This window comes from Panulirus ornatus, chromosome 2 (genome assembly GCF_036320965.1).
Source record: "Panulirus ornatus isolate Po-2019 chromosome 2, ASM3632096v1, whole genome shotgun sequence".
Lineage (NCBI taxonomy): Eukaryota > Metazoa > Arthropoda > Malacostraca > Decapoda > Palinuridae > Panulirus > Panulirus ornatus.
Window position 1 is genome coordinate 101,022,008 of NC_092225.1, and position 18,660 is coordinate 101,040,667.

The 18,660-nt window shown below is 42.8% G+C and overlaps 1 protein-coding gene across 2 annotated transcripts in view; it reads left to right on the forward strand.

Annotated features, from left to right (window-relative positions):
* LOC139758862 (glutamate-gated chloride channel-like) overlaps window positions 1-18,660 on the forward strand; it is a 50,749-nt gene that overhangs the window by 27,374 nt on the left and 4,715 nt on the right. For both annotated transcript variants that reach the window (XM_071680736.1, XM_071680729.1), the window contains exons 3-9: window positions 6,005-6,114; window positions 6,790-6,851; window positions 7,831-7,897; window positions 10,969-11,116; window positions 13,541-13,623; window positions 15,862-15,996; window positions 16,543-16,874. In XM_071680736.1, the coding sequence (XP_071536837.1) occupies window positions 6,005-6,114; window positions 6,790-6,851; window positions 7,831-7,897; window positions 10,969-11,116; window positions 13,541-13,623; window positions 15,862-15,996; window positions 16,543-16,874 (937 nt within the window). The remainder of the gene's footprint in view (window positions 1-6,004; window positions 6,115-6,789; window positions 6,852-7,830; window positions 7,898-10,968; window positions 11,117-13,540; window positions 13,624-15,861; window positions 15,997-16,542; window positions 16,875-18,660) is intronic.

Consider the following 18,660-nt stretch of genomic DNA (forward strand, 5'->3'; position numbering starts at 1 on the left):
GGTTCAGCACGCATGACCACTCTTACCTGAAACTGTCTTTTACTTAGGTAGCTTCTCCTCCGAAGGAAGTCATCTAGATTTTGGTCTTTGACTTGCCTTTCCAGTATCTAGGTCAGCAAGACCGACTCCGTAGCTCAGTGCCTCCTGTGAATGTGAGTGTAAATATTCTTGTTTCCTGACGGACCTTTCTTAGTAAAGGTACGTCTCTTTTTTCTTTTTTTAGGGGTAGGGATGGGGTATTTAGGCCCATCGACTGCCAGAATCTTAATATTAAGGCCGTTAACGTCAAGTCGTACCCACCAGTCGAAATCATCTTAAAACCTTCTACCTGGGTTCAAGATAATTCTAAGCCCAGACAAGCTCCAATTGTATATAAGATGCACGTATGTACGCCAGGGGCAGCCACGGACTTACCAATCTTATTAGATTACTATTTACGTCTTGTGGGAAAACACTTCGCACGAAATCAGATATTTGAACAGTAATGCCGTACCATGATCTGGTGGGTATAAATCCTGAGTTAACAATATTTCTGTCTTGACGTCAGCTGTTTGGAAAATATTTTTATGCTTCTCTCAGAAACGCTGAACGTAGATTTATGCATTTATGCATTTCGGTAAGAATACAATTATTTGATAATTTTCACTCAGGGTGAACTACACACTTAAATCATTCTTATACGTATCTTAGCACGAAAGACAGATCTGGCTCAAATTCTTCATCTTTGTTAAGATCATATGTTGAGAACCTGGGTGTAAACGAATGTGACCTTTTTGTTTGTTTTCCTGATGCTGCCTCGCTGAAGCAGGGTAGCGATGCTGTTCCCTGTGGGACTGGGTAGCGCCAGGAATGGATGAAGGCAAGCAAGTGTGAATATGTACATGTGTACATATGTATATGTGGGTGTATGGCGTTTATATGTATATATATATATATATATATATATATATATATATATATATATATATATATATATATATATATATATATATTATCCCTTGGGATAGGGGAGAAAGAATACTTCCCATGTATTCCCTGCGTGTCGTAGAAGGCGACTAAAAGGGGAGAGAGCGGGGGGCTGGAAATCCTCTCCCCTCATCTTTTCTTTTTTTTTTTTATTTTCCAAAGGAAAGAGCGGAGAGGGGGGCTAGGTGAGGATGTTCCCTCAGGGGCCCAGTCCTCTGTTCTTGACGCTACCTCGCTGATGCGGGAAATGGCGAATAGTTTAAAAGAAAAGAATATATATATATATATATATATATATATATATATATATATATATATATATATATATATATATATATATATATATGTGTGTGTGTGTGTGTGTGTGTGTGTGTGTGTGTGGGACATTCTTCGTCTGTTTCCTAGCTTTACCTTGCTGACGCGGGAAACGGCAATAAGTATTTTGAATAAATAGATAAGATATATATCAACTGTGATTAAGGTTAGATTTTGCTATTTGAATATAACATCGTTCCATTCAAAAGATGAGCATTTTTAACTGCGTTACCAAATAGTCATGACGAGTAAGTGTAGAAAACTTTGGTGACGATAATGGTCAATTGGCAACCAATGGCCTCACCTCTGTGTGACATACAAACAGCTGTGGCATCAGCAGAATGTGCTCCTGCTGAACTCATCAATAATCGTTCACCAGCCGTCCAACCCTCCGATACTTCTGACAGATGTGCTGACAGTTATGTATCAACAGTATATTTGTCGTGGCTGTATATCGAAGCTGAAGTCCAGGTCTAACCGAGCCATGATCATTCGAACGTTTGTTGACATCATTCCTCACTCGCAAGGGAGCGGTTCTCGTAACGGTCACTTCTCATTGCCGACAAGTTTGCTAAGTAACTTAACCTGAGTAAGGTTGGTTTCCTAACTTACTTTGATTCCCGAAATGATTTGTTAAAACATATCTCTCACATTTGGCCACTCGTTGTCTTCACTGTCGTGTGTAGTGTGTGTGTGTGTGTGTGTGTGTGTGGGTTTAGAATGATCTTGAATACCTCAAGAATGTGTTTGCCCTCCGACAGGTGATTATAACTTGACACTGACGGCCTTAATCACCGTGACAGTCGTTGGCTTGAAAACCACATAATCCAACTGACCGTTCGTTCGTTTGGTAATAAAGTGCTATATATCCAGTGACGGTATGTGTGGTCAAGAAATTTGCTTGTGTACTTGCTCTGAATTGAGTTTTCCTGGTTGTTATTTCTCACTGATGTTGGCGGCCTTACTAAACCAAGAAGTCCAACTGTGAATATTGTTTTCAGTTATGGATTAACAACCTGTAGCTGTGGAAACTTATTATAACTTGTAGCTATAGAGACCCATTTAAACTTATAGCTGAAGAGAGCCATTATAACCTGTTGCTGTAAGAGCTATGATAACCTGCAGCTTTAGAGAGGTCTTATAACCTGTAGCTGTATAGAGCTATTATATCCTGTAGCTGTATAGAGCCATTATAACCTGTAACTGTATAGTCATTGTAATCTGTAGCAGCAGAGAGACATTATAACCTGTAGCTGTACGGAGCCACTATAAGCTATAGCTGTAGAGAGCCATTATACCCTGTAGCTGTAGAGAGCCATTGTATCGTAGCTGTAGGGAGCTATTATAACTTGCTGTAGAGCTATTATAACGTGTAGTTGTTGACTGCAGTTATCGCTTGTAGCTTTAGAGATAGTATAGCCTGTAGCTGTAGAGATTGTAGAGACTTGTAGCCGTAGAGAGCCATTATAACCTGTAGCTTTAGAGAGCTATCATACCATGTAGCTGTAAAGAGCTATTATAGCCTGTAGATGTAGAGAGACATTAGTAGTGTATTTCACACAATGCTGCGAACAACAGCCTCCCGAAGCCTTACCTCTTCCATGTTATGAATAACTTGTACCAAGGGACTAAATCATATGTTCTTGAAAATTCAACAAAAGTCGCAAATAGTTTAATCTTTATTTCGTCTCTCTGTGACTGCCAGGAGGCGCGGGGTAATAAGGTTCTCTGAGCATCCTAGTAGGCTTCTCTGCGTCCCCCCCAACCTGCTACCCTTAAACGGCCGAAACCACTGACTGACTCACCCACCACCACCCGCTCGCTCGCTCGCTTAAAACAATATTACGTCAATTGGAAATACAATTGATTACGCTGGTTCCTCCATAGTTGTCGGTGTTCCATATACCGCCCTTCATAGAGATAATCAGACTTAAGCCCGTATCCATGAGCGCGGTTAAACACCAGAGAAGAAAATTCAAATATATATAGTGTTGTTATGGATGACGCCACGCCCGAGGGGCGAGGCCCATCTAGCCAGCACGCTCTCATCACGCTTCATCTTCCTCACTTGCTCATGCACCTGTGTGACCTCGTCTAGGACATCTGTGTTGACATCTGTGGTCACGTCACCTTCCTCACGACCAGCCAAGTCTGGGGCAAACTCAAGATAGCTTGAAAGTGAGTTCTGAACTTCCTCGTCACAAAGACTCAAGCTATCGCTATGCCTCACCAACGCTTGTGTCACTAACCTTCCAGCTGATGGCCCTCCACACCTTGGCACCGTCTAGTATTTTCTCACATCTACCCAGATTAACACAGCCCTGCTCCACTACACCCTTCTCTACTCACACGAATATAAAGGCATTTGTTATAGTGATCTCACAGTCATCAGTATCTAGATCTACGTCAATTTGGTCCTTAAGTGCAGTGTGTTTTAAATCTAAGTAGCTTCCTAAACCACTCTTGCCTGGCCAGCAATAGCATCATGAGCGGATTGGTCACCCAGCGATGCCGTACTGGGAAAATGTGTGACGCCTCTCGTACCGGGGAACATGTGCCACACCTTCCGTACCGGGGAACATGTGTCACGCCTTCCGTACCGGGAACATGTGTCACGCCTTCCGTACCGGGGAACATGTGTCACGCTTTCCGTACATTACATTACCAGGGAGAATGTTTAAGATGGGACTTTAAAGATCACGGATCATAAGCAAGGAATTATTCATGCATATGGCAGATAACAGTTCAGCGTTATCATTTGGTATATTGATATCATCATGAATCTAGGTATGACAGTTCGTTGGCGTTAGGTAACTCAGTGTCATTAACTACCTCACACTCCTACCGAACCCCAAGTTCATATCGCCAGTTACGACTTATCAGTCATGCATAAATCTCGAGTACAGTTTATTCTGAATTGATTCAATTGGATTATGAAAATAGCATCGTGAATCACATGGTGCAATACAACAGGAACCAAACATATATCCTCGTTGTATGTCACGGAATTGCAACCACATTTGGACCCCAGTTCCCGTGTTAGTAAATGAGACAGCCTGTTTTTACCACTTACCACCGTCCCTCCCCTGTCAGTAGAGCCAACCACTTTAAAGCACATTATATCATAATCAGCTGCTGTACATCTGGGTTACCTAATTTCGTGCATACTTTTTTAACGTCGCACGATACTATTCTCAAGTTGCTCACCTGCTGTGGTGGCTTTAGTATAAAAAAGGAAAAAAAATGCTGGTCGCTGCTATTGATGACGACTGCGTCCCTCTGTACAGCATGTGTTCTCGGGTTGAGTGTCTAGTTGACGGATGACTGCGCACCGGAAGCCCTCCGTCGCCTCTGCATCAGCGCAGGCGACGTCGGCCACTCCCTCCTGACGCTCGGGTGGACATCTCTCTTGACCTACATCCTGCTGTAGTTGTGGCCGGAGTGTCTCCGACGCGTAGCGTTGTCCCAGGATACGGGTGCGCTGAGTCTCGTCCACCAGCGTGAATGAAGAGTCCAGACACCTCAAGACTCCCTGGTTCGCCTCCAAGCCGACGTGTGTGTGTGCGCGCGCGCCAACCAGCGCCGTCCACGCCGACTTTTGAACAAATTTTAGTGATTCATTTTCTCTTGATTCGTCACAGCGCCATCCATCCAGTGCCTCATGCTCGTCAAGCGCACCCAGGATGATGATGCTAACCTCACGGTCCTTTCGACCCTGCGCCTCCCAAAACAACTGCTGCTTGCTTCGATATGATTTCCCTCCCCCATTGCCAATCTACGCGAGGCTTGAGCTCAGCGTAAGGTCTTGTTTTACCTAAGTACTTGTGGATGTGGGAGACGTCATCATATCTTTTAAAGTCTGCATTTCTTTCGTGACCTCATCAAGCTCTCTCTCGCTCCCCTCCTCTTCCCTGGACGGTGGCTGATATGCTGTCTGTTACATCATCTTTGTTGATGTTGGCTGACTGGTGACGCTGTGGCTTTCGTAGCTCACACGGGTTGGTTGGGTTCACGTGGACACGTCGACGCTACTCCGGCTGAACTACTTGTAGCTGTAGAGAGCCATTATAACCTGTAGCTGTAGAGAGCCATTATAAGCTGTAGCTGTAGAGAGCCATTATAGCCTGTAGCTGTAGAGAGCCATTATAACATGTAGCTGTAGAGAGCCATTGTATCCTGTAGCTATAGAGAGCCATTATATCCTGTAGCTGTAGAGAGCCATTATATCCTGTAGCTGCAGAGAGCCATTATATCCTGTAGCTGTAGAGAGCCATTATAACCTGTAGCTGTAGAGAGCCATTATAACGTGTAGCTGTAGAGAGCCATTATATCGTGTAGCTGTAGAGAGCCATTATATCCTGTAGCTGTAGAGGGCCATTATATCCTGTACCTGTAGAAAGCCATTATATCCTGTAGCTGTAGAAAGCCATTATATCCTGTAGCTGTAGAGAGCCATTATATCCTGTAGCTGTAGAGAGCCATTATATCCTGTAGCTGTAGAGAGCCATTATAGCCTTTAGCTATAGAGAGCCAATATAACGAACATAGATGGACACCTGACAAGAATTATGAAAATAAACATATTCATCCTCGCTTTCTTCATCGCCTTCCCTTACCATCTCTGCATCATCACCCCCCCCCCCCCCCCCACCACCACCACCACTGCTACACTCTCGTGTTCTGTGTCACATCTCATCCACCTGTGTGTTGTTTACCCCTGCAGGGTGTTGGCACAGGAGGAGCCCCCCACCACCTCGGCCAACAGGGAGGTGTTGGACATTCTCTCTGACCCGGAGCTGTACAACCGCGCCATTCGTCCTTCAGCCGACGGAGGTGAGATTCCGCCCATGTTGCGCGGAGTGTTGTGTTGACAGACAGACCTGGATGCAGCGCGCGGGAGACTCGTCTCTTTTCGTTGCCCGGCATTTATTATCTCAGTGGTTCCATATTTACCTTCATCCTCGAGCACAAGTTCAACTTATTTCCTCATCATCTTCAAAGCCTATTTTTTTTCCCCCCATGACCCGTAGGTTTTTGTTCGATATACCTACTTGGTTGGATTAGGGGCTTTTAATTCCTTTTATATCTTGAAGCGCCTTCTCTGTATTCCGACGCCAATTTTGTTTTACCTTTTCTTGGATTCCAGTTTCTCTCTCTCTCTCTCTCTCTCTCTCTCTCTCTCTCTCTCTCTCTCTCTCTCTCTCTCTCTCTCTCTCTCTGAAGGCTACAACTTACAACTTTCCCCGTACCTTCTGACGTGTGGTAATTTTTCCCTTTCCCATAAGTTTTAAGAAGTTCATTTTCTTGGGATTTTAAACGTTTAGTACTATTGCCCAAGGTTATGGAAGGTGTTAGTAAAGTTCATTTATCCTCTCCCTTTTATATAGTTCAGCATCAAAATCGATATACAGTTTTCTCTTTTCGTAATATAATCAATCATTGAAAATGGGATATATCATATAACGGCAGCTGACCGGTGAAGCTAACGTGTCTTTTCTCCTTCGCCAGCACCGACCACTGTCCAGCTACAGATGTATGTACGAGACATCGACATCGATGACGTGACCATGGTGAGTATAGGCGTAGTACTACTGATCCGTATGCTCTTTTGTCTTCTCCAGTCACTTAGAGGTAGAGAGTTGGATGATTCAATGTAGGATCACATCTAGAGACTTGATGGAATTCGGGTATTTTTTTTCTTTCACAATGGACTTCAGAGTTCGGTACTCTCTGCTTCTGCATTGATACATCTTCGATATATGTAACAGTGGATTTATGCAACTTCTGTAGATTTCATTAATACCTTGGAAATTTTATATAGTTTTTCTAGTGGAGAGAAAAATGTCAATATTATTGCGCGTAACACCGTCATGAGTGTACATGACAGTTCGTATACGGGTGTGCCATTGTGGCACAGGTCGGGTGTGTGTGCTCGGGGTGCCATTACTGGCCCAGGTCGGGTGTTTGTGCTCGGGGTGCCATTACTGGCACAGGTCGGGTATTTGTGCTCGGGGTTGGCCATTACTGGCACAGGTCGGGTGTGTGAGTGCTCGGGGTGCCATTACTGGCACAAGTCGGATGCGTGTGTGTTCGGGGTGCCATTACTGGCACATGGCAGCCCATATGTAACTCTAGTATAGTGAGCTCATAGGCGGGTGTGTGTGTGTGTGTTGTGTAAAATATGATGAATTGCTTCAACCTAATTTATTCAGTTGAAGGAATATCACTGCATATTGCACTTATCATCCTTCCTCTGCCTCAGTATCAAATATGACGGCATAGAATATTTGATATACTGCAGAGAATGTATGTAGTAACTAAAATTTCGAAGAATTTGAATAATTTAAAGCCATTAGATTGTTTGATATTAATAGGGACATCTTTCAAAAGTTGCTACTTATGTCTCTGTCATATCAATACGACATAAGCAGAAGGTTGTGGATCGACATAAAAACTTAGTGCATCTAACTTTCAAGAATATTGCTGTCCTCCCTGCAACACCTGATGTGATGTCATAATATTTTCCGTTTTCTCTCGTCTCCTCCTCAGGGAACCACCTTCGACGCCACCTTCCGCATGATCTGGACGGACTATCGTCTGGCCTACGAAGCCAAAGGTAAAACTGTCTTGTCCAGTGACGAATCTGAAGCGATTTTGGGTTTCGTTGTGAGAAGGTTCTGTTGTTATGGTGTAGGTCACAGGAGTAATTCTATTGGCTGAAAGAGCACTTTATGTCTTGTCCAGTTAGAAACTAGGCTAAAAATATGAAAAGCTTTTTTTTTTTTTCTACCTTGGCAACTGTGCAGCAACCGTTATTTTGTTAGCTTATTCTCACCGTTATTCATTTTCCTTAGTGGAACCTTTGAGGTGACACGGTGAGGTAGGTTGGGGTTAGGCGGGAGGGGGGGGTTTCTCTCTCTCTCTCTCTCTCTCTCTCTCTCTCTCTCTCTCTCTCTCTCTCTCTCTCTCTCTCTCTCATGGCTGGGGTTTAGGTAAGATAAATTGATTTTATTTCTTAATAACACTTTCCCTAGACTTCAAGATGGCGACGAGTTTGGCCTTCCCCGCGAACCCGGAGAACTTCATACACTTGAAATTGATATTTCAGCTCCTGAACTGATGTTAGTTCAGATTTCAGCATATACAAAAACTGTACTTTTGAAGAAAAAAAAGTCAATCAATCCAATGATAATATGAAACTATGGGATATTAAAAGTCGATTAATTACTGGATGGCTTACTGGTGCCGATTCGAAAGTATGTAAGGTGATTAATTATAATATCAGTATTCCTAGCACTTTGAATATATTTACCCCGGGGGTAATTCAAAGTGAATCATGCTCTTTAATTTATATGGAAAGAGACAAAACACCTGTCTCTTCGATATATATCAACTGACTGTTATATTTCTCTCTTGTGCCTCCCCTGATGATGTGATTAGTACACGAAAGTGCACTTGGGAACTTCTCGTGTTTCATTTTCCCCGTGGACCCATAGAAATATCTTGATCACGCGCAAAACTGTGATCCTTTCCAATATATATATATATATATATATATATATATATATATATATATTTTTTTTTTTTTTTTTTTTTTTTTTTTTTATACTTTGTCGCTGTCTCCCGCGTTTGCGAGGTAGCGCAAGGAAACAGACGAAAGAAATGGCCCAACCCCCCCCCCCCATACACATGTACATACACACGTCCACACACGCAAATATACATACCTACACAGCTTTCCATGGTTTACCCCAGACGCTTCACATGCCTTGCTTCAATCCACTGACAGCACGTCAACCCCTGTATACCACATGACTCCAATTCACTCTATTTCTTGCCCTCCTTTCACCCTCCTGCATGTTCAGGCCCCGATCACACAAAATCCCCTTCACTCCATCTTTCCACCTCCAATTTGGTCTCCCTCTTCTCCTCGTTCCCTCCACCTCCGACACATATATCCTCTTGGTCAATCTCTCCTCACTCATTCTCTCCATGTGCCCAAACCATTTCAAAACACCCTCCTCTGCTCTCTCAACCACGCTCTTTTTATTTCCACACATCTCTCTTACCCTCACGTTACTTACTCGATCAAACCACCTCACACCACACATTGTCCTCAAACATCTCATTTCCAGCACATCCATCCTCCTGCGCACATCTCTATCCATAGCCCACGCCTCGCAACCATACAACATTGTTGGAACCACTATTCCCTCAAACATACCCATTTTCGCTTTCCGAGATAATGTTCTCGACTTCCACACATTTTTCAAGGCTCCCAAAACTTTCGCCCCCTCCCCCACCCTATATATATATATATATATATATATATATATATATATAGCGTGGGCTATGGATAGAGTTGTGCGCAGGAGGATGGATGTGCTGGAAATGAGATGTTTGAGGACAATGTGTGGTGTGAGGTGGTTTGATCGAGTGAGTAACGTAAGGGTAAGAGAGATGTGTGGAAATAAAAAGAGCGTGGTTGAGAGAGCAGAAGAGGGTGTTTTGAAGTGGCTTGGGCACATGGAGAGGATGAGTGAGGAAAGATTGACCAAGAGGATATATGTGTCGGAGGTGGAGGGAACAAGGAGAAGAGGGAGACCAAATTGGAGGTGGAAAGATGGAGTGAAAAAGATTTTGTGTGATCGGGGCCTGAACATGCAGGAGGGTGAAAGGAGGGCAAGGAATAGAGTGAATTGGAGCGATGTGGTATACCGGGGTTGACGTGCTGTCAGTGGATTGAAGCAGGGCATGTGAAGCGTCTGGGGTAAACCATGGAAAGCTGTGTAGGTATGTATATTTGCGTGTGTGGACGTATGTATATACATGTGTATGGGGGGGGGGGGCATTTCTTTCGTCTGTTTCCTTGCGCTACCTCGCAAACGCGGGAGACAGCGACAAAGTATAAAAAAAAAAAATATATATATATATATATATATATATATATATAAGGTATGTATATTTGCGTGTGTGGACGTATGTATATACATGTGTATGGGGGGGGGGGCCATTTCTTTCGTCTGTTTCCTTGCGCTACCTCGCAAACGCGGGAGACAGCGACAAAGTATAATAAAAAATAAAAAAAAAAAATATATATATATATATATATATATATATATATATATATATATATATATTTATACTATTCGCCATTTCCCACATCAGCAAGGTAGCGCTAAGAACAGAGGACTGAGCCTTTGAGGGAATATCCTCACTTGGCCCCCTCCTCTGTTCCTTCATTAGGAAAACTAAAAACGAGAGGGGAGGATTTCCAGCCCCCAGCTCCCTTCCCTTTTAGTCGCCTTCTACGACACGCAGGGAATACGTGGGAAGTATTCTTTCTCCCCTATCCCCAGGGATATATATATATATATATATATATATATATATATATATATATATATATATATATATATATATATATATATTTATATATATATATATATATATATATATATATATATATATAGAGAGAGAGAGAGAGAGAGAGAGAGAGAGAGAGAGAGAGAGAGAGAGAGAGAGAGAGATAAATGGGCATTGGAAATCAATGCAAGTTCTGTTATCGATCGAAAATTAGATAAGAGACATGTGAACGGATGCAGATGAACAATATTGCTACTTTCTCTTAGTTTATCATTCTGACCTTAAAGATATTGGCTACTAAACCGGTGATTGTACCAGCAGGAGTGCAGTATGTGACAGTGCTGGATCCCACCTTGGCCTGGCTGCCAGACGCCTTCTTCAAGCTGGCCAAGATGACCCAGTACAAGTCGGTCCACCCAGAGAGCTACCTCAGAGTGTTCCCGGACGGCCGGCTCATCTACAGCACCAGGTGAGATGTATACGAGAGGCGTGCACGAGATACAGTGAATTGGAACGATGTAGTATACTAGGGTCGACGTGCTGCCAGTGGACTGAGCCAGGGCATGTAAAGCGCCCGGGGTGAACCCTGGATAGGTCTGTGGGGCCTGGATGTGGTGGGGATAGGGGGCTGTGGTTTCGATGCATTACACGTAACAGCTAGAGAATAGATGAGTGGATGTGGCCTTTCTCTATCTGTTCGTGACGCTCATTCGCTAAGGCAGGAAACGACAATCAAGTATATATATATATATTATTTTTTTTATTTTATTATACTTTGTCGCTGTCTCCCGCGTTTGCGAGGTAGCGCAAGGAAACAGACGAAAGAAATGGCCCAACCCCCCCCCATACACATGTACATACACACGTCCACACACGCAAATATACATACCTACACAGCTTTCCATGGTTTACCCCGGACGCTTCACATGCCTTGATTCAATCCACTGACAGCACGTCAACCCCTGTATACCACATCGCTCCAATTCACTCTATTCCTTGCCCTCCTTTCACCCTCCTGCATGTTCAGGCCCCGATCACACAAAATCCTTTTCACTCCATCTTTCCACCTCCAATTTGGTCTCCCTCTTCTCCTCGTTCCCTCCACCTCCGACACATATATCCTCTTGGTCAATCTCTCCTCACTCATTCTCTCCATGTGCCCAAACCATTTCAAAACACCCTCTTCTGCTCTCTCAACCACGCTCTTTTTATTTCCACACATCTCTCTTACCCTTACGTTACTTACTCGATCATACCACCTCACACCACACATTGTCCTCAAACATCTCATTTCCAGCACATCCATCCTCCTGCGCACAACTCTATCCATAGCCCACGCCTCGCAACCATACAACATTGTTGGAACTACTATTCCTTCAAACATACCCATTTTTGCTTTCCGGGATAATGTTCTCGACTTCCACACATTTTTCAAGGCTCCCAAAATTTTCGCCCCCTCCCCCACCCTATGATCCACTTCCGCTTCCATGGTTCCATCCGCTGACAGATCCACTCCCAGATATCTAAAACACTTCACTTCCTCCAGTTTTTCTCCATTCAAACTCACCTCCCAATTGACTTGACCCTCAACCCTACTGTACCTAATAACCTTGCTCTTATTCACATTTACTCTTAACTTTCTTCTTCCACACACTTTACCAAACTCCGTCACCAGCTTCTGCAGTTTCTCACATGAATCCGCCACCAGCGCTGTATCATCAGCGAACAACAACTGACTCACTTCCCAAGCTCTCTCATCCCCAACAGACTTCATACTTGCCCCTCTTTCCAAGACTCTTGCATTTACCTCCCTAACAACCCCATCCATAAACAAATTAAACAACCATGGAGACATCACACACCCCACCCGCAGCAACCTACATTCACTGAGAACCAATCACTTTCCTCTCTTCCTACACGTACACATGCCTTACATCCTCTATATATATATATATATATATATATATATATATATATATATATATATATATATATATAGTCGCTGTCTCCCGCGTTAACGAGGTAGCGCAAGGAAACAGACGAAAGAATGGCCCAACCCACTCACCCACACACACACACATCATAATGAGGCAGAGTTCATAATGTCATGTAAAGCTTCAGTATTTGAGTAATTACCTTTGATGAATACATATCTCCTAATGTTATACAGTTCACGATGACATCTGGTGTTTGAATTGTTTTTCCATAAAGCTTCCTTCATGACTGGATATGTTCCTGCACGAAGCCACTCATAATTCCATGTTTTTTTTTTTATTATCAATTTCTTCAGGCCCCTTCCTTGTATGGGTTATAACGTATATGACAATGGCCAAGCCTCACTTCATCTTGATTCAACACAATTTTAACAAAATGTAGCAAGATTTTGCGTACTTCATTCGGCCTAAACACATATTTTTCATATTATCTTGTGTTGGAAAGGATCACAATTTTGCGCGTGATCAAGATATTCCTATGAGTCCACGATTTTCTACGTGGACTCATAGGAATTATCTTTTGTTTGATCAGAATTGTCGGGTGTCCACCTGGAACGGACCCTTTTTTTTTTTTCATTATCAGTTATTGTAAGGTTAACCACGTCTTTGCTTGGCTTGGGCCCTAATTTTGATAACGAGATTTTCTTGAATCGTTATTATTCATTAATGCATTTTAGGTCTGTTGGTTATTCGGGCTTAAAACCAATTGATAGTCAGGATCAATAAGGCAATCCTAGTTAAGTTGTTCACACCTGTCGAAAATTAGTAAACCGTCAGGTGTTTATATATATATATATATATATATATATATATATATATATATATATATATATATATATATATATAGCTTATGGATATTGGTTGCAGTTTTTTATTGTTACTGATTACTTGTGTTTCAGGATATCCCTGCACCAGTCCTGCCCTATGGATCTGGCAAGGTTCCCGCACGACGTCCAGACCTGCTACATCAGGATAGCAAGCTGTTAGTACTGAGAGAATGATTACTTACTTTACTTACTTATGAGAGGGACTTGCCACAGTGTGTGGGTGTGTGTTACAGCTGCAAGTTAGAACGAAGGTGGACAACTCTTAGGATAGGGGGCGAAGCTTGAGATAAAGCTGCGCTTACCTTTATTGTGGACTCGGAGGGATACGTTAGAGCAGTCGAAAAAATTTAGGAGGATCTCGTTGGAGAATTCTGTTTCTATGTAATTTAACCCAGGACCCTTTTCTGAAAGGGCCTTGGTGTTCCCCATGACCCTTTTTTCCAGGGACTCCTGTGTCTCCAAAGCTTGCGCTACACTCATTAGCAGGGAGAGGATGAACTCTTTTGAAGCGAGTTCGATGATTAGACTAGTTACACTAACTGACAACGATACAGCCTCGCGGAAGTAGCTTTTCACTCTGTGTAATTTGAAGCAGGCGAAGTCCGGTAGCATCTTAAAGGATTCTTCGGAGTATTAATTGAAGAGACGAGTTATATGAGATTAAGAAAATTAGAGGTTTTTGATGGGCTCTTGGAGGTGGTAGTATGAATAAAAAGTTAGTTACAGTTATCAGGTTACTGTACAAGATGCGTAAGTGTATGATAACAACGAACAGTTACTTTAGAGTATAGATATCGGAAAACTGCGAGGATATTGTTTCATTTCTCCTGTCATAGATGAGCTTATCTGCGATAATTTCTGTTCAAAGATATATGTGAAAAGACACCATTGGCAAGCTCAGACCCTGAAATGTCAGGGGGTCTTCTACCGCTTGCTTGAGGTTTCGCTCGATATAGCGGACATCAATCTCGACGCTTATTGATATGATGAATAATTTGCAGTATTATAGCTACGGTGAGGACTTGATTATACCTCACATACTCCTTTCGTAGCCAAATGGTAACCAGTAATCCTAAAATAGTGGTAGGCTCAGAAATGAGTGTCGTCCTTTTCGCTTACGATGTTAAAAGATAGGACGTCTTAGGAAATATGGCGGACGTGAGAAACATACTCGAAATGTCTGATTTGAATGTTTTTTCTCGTATTCTCGAGTGATGAGGAGCCCCAACTAATTGTCGACTTTTAACAATATGCCGTTGTGCATTATGTCCAGACTTTGACAACCTCATTAGTACATCTTTAAAAATCTGATAGGTTTGTCTATTTCCTCCCGATCTAAAACTGGACAGTGTGTCACACTCTTAAATAGAACACTCTAGTATATTCTTTTTTCTATAAAACATCTTTATTTTTTGTCATCCTCAAAACTTACACTATATTTCAATTCATTCTTGTGTCCCAGACATAACTAGGTTAAATACCTCCTCCATAATTAGTCGTAACTAGGTTAAAAACCTCCTCCATAATTAGTCGTAACTAGGTTAAAAATCTCCTCCATAATTTAATCCAATCTTCTATGCTAAGAATAACTTCGTAGGATAACTAGGTAGAGTGATAGCCTAACGCCCTAAGAATGCTGGCATCTTCCAAGGAATTTATCATCCAAAACAACTCAGGATTTATGGAATAACTTGTGGTAACCCAGGTGACCTTTCCCAACCCAACTTAAACTAACCTGACCCACCCAAGGCTCGTACCGTCATGTTCAATGGTCTTACCGTCGTACCTAAGATGGACAATTTAATGATGTGCAGGTCAACGATGTGTATTGAATATCACACATTAGTAAGTAGTTAACTTTTATGTGAAACTTTCCATTACTAATACCTTGTGTGTATAGATATAGGTCAGTACTAAGCTTGGCATGGGCTCTTGCCAGTGACGACCCATTCTCAGGTGTGCCATTACTGGCACAGGTTGGGTGTGTGTGTGCTCGGGGTGCCATTACTGGCACAGGGCGGCCTCTGTGTAGTTGCTCCTAGGAGGAGGATGTGTGTGTGTGTGTGTGTGTGTGTGTGTTGCAGGAAGTTTCAAATACTTTTACTTTCGTTTTTCATCCTTTTTTCCCTAAAATGAACAGAAAACATTAAGATGTTTGTTTAACATGGTATGGACTGGTTTTAAATTAACGGTCATTACATTGATGAAAGCCAGTGAATCCAGCATATAACTTTCCCTGCACTTTATGATAATCTTATTCGTGTTTTTAATTCGTTTTCCTAACGCATCATTGTATATAATTCCTACATGCGACCTGCATATGGTCAAAGACATTTTAGACTGTGAGTGAAGTCCAGGTTTCAGACACCTAATGTTTCTCTCTGTCCTGCTAGACGGGTACACGACTGAGGACTTGGTGTTCGAGATGGCGAGCAGCAGCGGCGTTACCTTCGGCAAACAACTACACAGCAACAGGTTCTCCATCCAGAAGACCATGACGGACCACTGCGACTCCAAGACGTCCACAGGTACGAGGTCGCAAGCTGCACCATAGCTACTTGATCTTTATGTAAGAAAAAAAATATATTTAACAGACGCTAAACAGATGAAGAATAAGTGAAAAAAAAAAGGAAAGGGCAAAATTAACTAATTTAAAGAGGGAAAACAGGATTTGAACCCAGGTATATGTGATTAATACGAGGAGGTGAGCAATGAGATTAGAGTATAATTAGTGTAAGGAATATCAAAAATATTATTACTATTATCATTATTATTATTATTATTATTATCATTATTATTAGTATTATTATTATTATCATGTGTGACATTTAAGAGTGTCTTGATCAGTCTGTACGCATAATACTATCCAAATAAGCACTTAAATAAAATGTCATTGGTATCGATTTTAGCAGTAATGAGGACAGTAATTATAGTAATTTTTGTGATGGTTTGATTCGTATGATTATGATATAGACAATGATTCTAAACTTCTGATGTACAATTAGCAATCACCAAACTTCGTTGCTTATCTTTGTTTTTTTCTAATGACGTGTCGTTCATTCTCTGGTTCCCAGGTGACTACAGTTGTATGGAGGTGAGCATGACGGTCCGCAGGGAGTTCGGGACTTACCTGCTGGAGTGGTACCTACCCACCATCTTCCTCGTCATCGTCGCCTGGTTTGGCTTCCTCATCCCAGCCGGTCAGTTCCTGGCGCGGCTCCTCCTCACCCTCATCCCACTGATCACCATCGCCTCCTTCTACAACGTCTACAAGGAGTCCCTGGCCTCCGTGCCCTACATCCGCGCCATAGACATCTTCACGGCTATCTCCCTCATCGTCATCTTCGGGACCCTTGTGCACATAATCGTCTGCCAGATCCGGGGAAGCAATGCTCCCGAGGAGAAGGTGAGGGTCTTATGCTGTGGTCTCGTGTTCCTCATGTTTGTAGTATTTAATCAGTGGTGTTCTTTGTGGTCAGGAGAAGTCGTGTTCCTGATTTTGGTCAGGGGGAGGTCATGTTCTTGATATTTAACAGGAGAGGTCGTGTCCCCCTAACATTAGTACGGAGAGGTCGTGTTCCTAATATTAGTCAGGGGAGGTCCTGCTCCTGACATTCATCAGGAGAGGTCGTGTTCCTGAATTTGGTCGAGAGGTCGTGTTCCCGACATTCGTCAGGAGAGGTCGTGTTCCTAACATTGGTCAGAGAGGTCACGTTCCTGATATTGGCCAGGAAAGGTCGTGTTCCTGATATTGGTCAGAAGAGTTCGTGTTCCAGAATGTGGTCAGGAGAGGTCGGTTTCCCGACATTCGTCAGGAGAGGTCGTGTTCCAGACATTGGTCAGGAGAGGTCGTGTCCAGACATTGGTCAGGAGAGGTCGTGTTCCAGACAGTGGTCAGGAGAGGTCGTGTTCCTGACATTGGTGAAGAGAGGTCGTGTTCCCGACATCGGTCAGGAGGGGTCGTGTTCCCAACATTGGTCAGAAGATGTCATTAAACGAGAATTCGGACCATACCGTACGTCTTACTGGCCACATGCATAGTGAGAGTGTATGTGGTCTTATAATCATCCTAGCACCTGACGAAGGAGTTAAAAGATTTTTCAGTTGGTGGATTTTGCTTGACGTTAACGAGCTTAATGACCTTGGCAGTTGATAGGCTTACAGCCCAACCAACCAACCAATTTTGCGTCGACATAATTAGATATACGTAAAGACAAACAATGATTATCAAAACGTCAGATTTCCCATGTCAGGTTGGCTCGGACCCAACACACAAGTGAGCCCCACCTTTCGGTCTTCACCGTCCCATAGTATTTCGTCAGGACTCAGTAGCTATCGACTGGTGTGTGGTCCTTGAAAAATTCTCACATGTAAGTTTAGCGCACGTTACCACATAATGTTGGTTGGTTCGTTACCTGGGCTTTTAAGTCAATCAAGTGCCAGGGGCACGATAAGCCGCCACCGTTCAAGTTATAAACAGTCGAAAAATCTTTTAACACCTTCTTTAGGTGTTATGGATAAATCTAAGACACGATATCATTACCTGGATTTATATGACCCATGTAAATCGCAGGAGGCTGGAGATAAAGCCACGAAAATCGCTCGATTGTTAATTGGAGAGGAAAGGTGTTGGGAGTTTAGGAATTTTGGAGGTGTTGGTTGGAGAGCTTTTGGGAGTGAGGTGAGGAAGAGAAAGTTAGGAAAACTGAGAAGGAAATTTTTTTTGGAGGGTTGTTAAGAGTATGATGGGCATTAGAGAGTTAGAAGTAGAACTTTGGGGAAAAAGTAGATTTCAAAGCTGAACCCTAGCACCTCATTATAACTGATCTGTTGATGTTATACAATCTCAGGACTCCATGTTGACGAGTCCCTGCAACTCCAAGGCTGCGCTACAGTCAGCAGCAGGTACAGGATAGACTCTATAGCCTCGCCAAAGTTTACTCTGTACTTACACTGTAACCTTAAGTAGGCAAAGTTCGGTTACACCTTACTAGTCCATCACAGATTCGCCATTGGCCCACTGGGTCTGTTTGAAGCTGCGAAATGTGTTGTTTGGTTCGTTATGTGGGTTTTTCAGGCCCATCAGCTGTCAGAGTCACTTAACCCGTCATCGTCGAGTGATCACCACCACTCGAGAAATCTTCAACAATGTCTTCAGGTGTTCAAGATAGTCCTCAAGGCATACTGAATCT